At 34.9% G+C, this 2,713-nt stretch overlaps 1 protein-coding gene across 1 annotated transcript; it reads right to left on the reverse strand.

The window, feature by feature from the left end:
- Positions 1-206: 206 nt before the first annotated feature.
- Positions 207-1,136, reverse strand: LOC122732480 (olfactory receptor 5D18-like). Its single transcript, XM_043972651.1, has one exon. The coding sequence runs from the start codon at positions 1,134-1,136 to the stop codon at positions 207-209; it is 930 nt and encodes a 309-aa protein (XP_043828586.1).
- Between the last annotated feature and the right edge of the window lie 1,577 nt (positions 1,137-2,713).

Here is a 2,713-nt window from a genome sequence, read left to right on the forward strand (position 1 = left end):
ATGAGTATATGTAGTCTACTTTCTGAACGTATTCATTGTTCATTTAAGGGAATGGAACAATCAGTTATAGCAGAATATTTAAGCAGCAGATTTTTTTTCATTTGTTGCTTTTGCTGTTGTAATTGCTGTTTTTTATAGTGGTCGTAATGATTGATGATGATGACGACAACAACGATGATGATCGTGGTAAAATAATTAATGAGAAATCATTTTTTTCTCATTAATCTCCTGAATGTTTCCTTTACATCATTGTTTCTCAGGCTGTAGATTAGGGGATTCAGCATGGGGATGACCACAGTATAGAAAACAGAGCCCACTTTGATGGTGAACCAGGAGCTTTTGGTGTTGGGTATACAGTAGAGGAAAAGGACTGTTCCATAAAAGATTCCAACAGCTGTCAGGTGAGAGGCACAAGTGGAAAAGGCCTTATGCCTTGCCCTAAAAGAACGCATCCTCATGACGGTTACAAAAATAAAAATATAAGAAGTGAATATGATTATGAGTGTACTCAACATATTAAAATTTGCGACTATAAAAAGGATGAGCTCACTAAAGTGCTTATCAGAGCAGGAGGCAGAGAGGATACCAGAATACTCACAAACAAAATTATTAATGATGTTAGTCCCGCAAAAAGACAATACAAGGAGAGAGTAGGTGAAGAGAAGAGAGAAGAGTATGCCCCAGGAGTATGCTATGGTCATCAACAGTGCACAACGTTTCTGGGACATGATGATCATATATAAAAGGGGATTGCAAATGGCCACAAATCGATCATATGCCATCACTGCCAAGATGAATGTGTCAGTCAAAGCACAGTGAGCAGTAAAGAAGAACTGGGTGATACAAGTAGGGATAGACATTGTTCTATCTTCTGCAACTAAGTTTTCCAACAGCTTTGGTGTAACAGCAGTGGAATAACAGAAATCCACAAAGGACAAATGTTTAAGGAAAAAATACATTGGAGTGTGTAATTTGGGATTCGTGATAATGATTGCAATCATCCCAAGATTCCCCATCACAGTAGTCACATACATGGCCAAGAAAACCAGAAAGAGAATAATCTGAAATTCTGGGTAGTCAGAAAATCCCAAGAGAATGAATATGACTGTACCACTCTGATTTCTTTCAGAGGTCATCTTGAGTAAGGTCAAAAGAAATTCCAAAGTAAATGCTGAAAACAAAACAAAACAAAACAGAGTATTACAATGAGAGGGATGTAGTTAATGAGATGAAAGCAGATTTAAATAAGTCATGATAATTAAAGGACACTTAATGGAATTAAGTTACAGGGTAAAAGTTGTTAGTGGATAAAAGGCTAACCTTGAAGTCAGGGCAGCTAGGTGGCACAGTGGATAGAGCACTGGTCCTGAAGTCAGGAGGACCTGGGTTTAAATAACACCTCAGATACTTAGTAGTTGTGGGATCCTGGGCAAGTCACTTACCCCCAATTGCCTTAAACATCCAGGGCCATCTCTAGTCATCCTGATTTATTTGTTACTACTGGATCTAGATGGCTCTTGAGGAGAGAGTGATATTGGTGACCTTGCACAGCCCTCCCTCGCTGAAATCCAATTTGTTGCAAGTCATGACATTACCTCCCACATGTCATGGTCCTTGAAGAAGAAAAAACAAAAACAAAAACCTTGAAGTTAGAAAGTCCTACATTTTTATCTTCTCACTGATACCTACTAACTTCTTAACCTGGATTAACCACTTATCCTTTTTGTGGTCCAGGCAACTCACTAATACTCCAAGTAACAAGTCACCTGTCAATCTACTTTAGAAGAGTAGACACACACACATACATACATATATACATATATATTTGTGCACATACACACATATATCACATGTACATTTGCATACACACTACACATGTGTACATAGGTATACAATCGCATGTATACATATATGTACAATCTATACATGCATAAACCACATGTATTATACATGCATGTATATATGATTTATATTATTTTATGTATAATTCACTTGTGAAATTATTATTTATTGAAAATTCAAAACAAATATGGTTTTGTGATAAATTGATAAAGGATGGATAAGGAAAATAAAATAAACTCTATCTCATCATTTAACTAAGTTTTCTAAAATCCTTCATGTTCCCATTTATGCTTTCATTTATATTCCTCCTCTGAAAGTTTATATATTTTTGTTATTGTTTATTTTTCTTCCTCTTAGCATATTGTTATGAGATTTCTAAACATGGTATGGACCCCATAAAAAAACTTCATATAAATTTCAGAAGATGTATTTCTCACTTTCCTAAGTTTTCTTTATTATTCCAAACTATACAGAATGAGGAAAATAGCCTCCTCTCACCAGTTAAAAAATGTCTTAATTATGAATAAATTCCCCAAATGCACATGGATCTGAGAACTTTTTAATCATCTACTCTATAAAGAAAAATGGTTGAGGAAGTTTAAAAAAATAATTAGGAAATGAGAATCCAGAAATAAAGTCTATTATCCTACAATGTAATCTCTTTGAATATTTCCCAACCCTTAGTTACATTTGGTTGGTCTAATAAATTGATGATTTCTCATATAATTCTTATAACCAAAAATCTCCCTCTATCTTTTGTATTGGACATTGGCAATTTCCAGGAGGCAAAAAAAGGAGATGGTCACTGCACAGAAGAAACCTATTCTCTGCTAGTTTTATTCTTGCTTTTCAATTTTCATCTATGCAGGAA

Source organism: Dromiciops gliroides, chromosome 6 (genome assembly GCF_019393635.1).
Source record: "Dromiciops gliroides isolate mDroGli1 chromosome 6, mDroGli1.pri, whole genome shotgun sequence".
Taxonomy (NCBI): domain Eukaryota; kingdom Metazoa; phylum Chordata; class Mammalia; order Microbiotheria; family Microbiotheriidae; genus Dromiciops; species Dromiciops gliroides.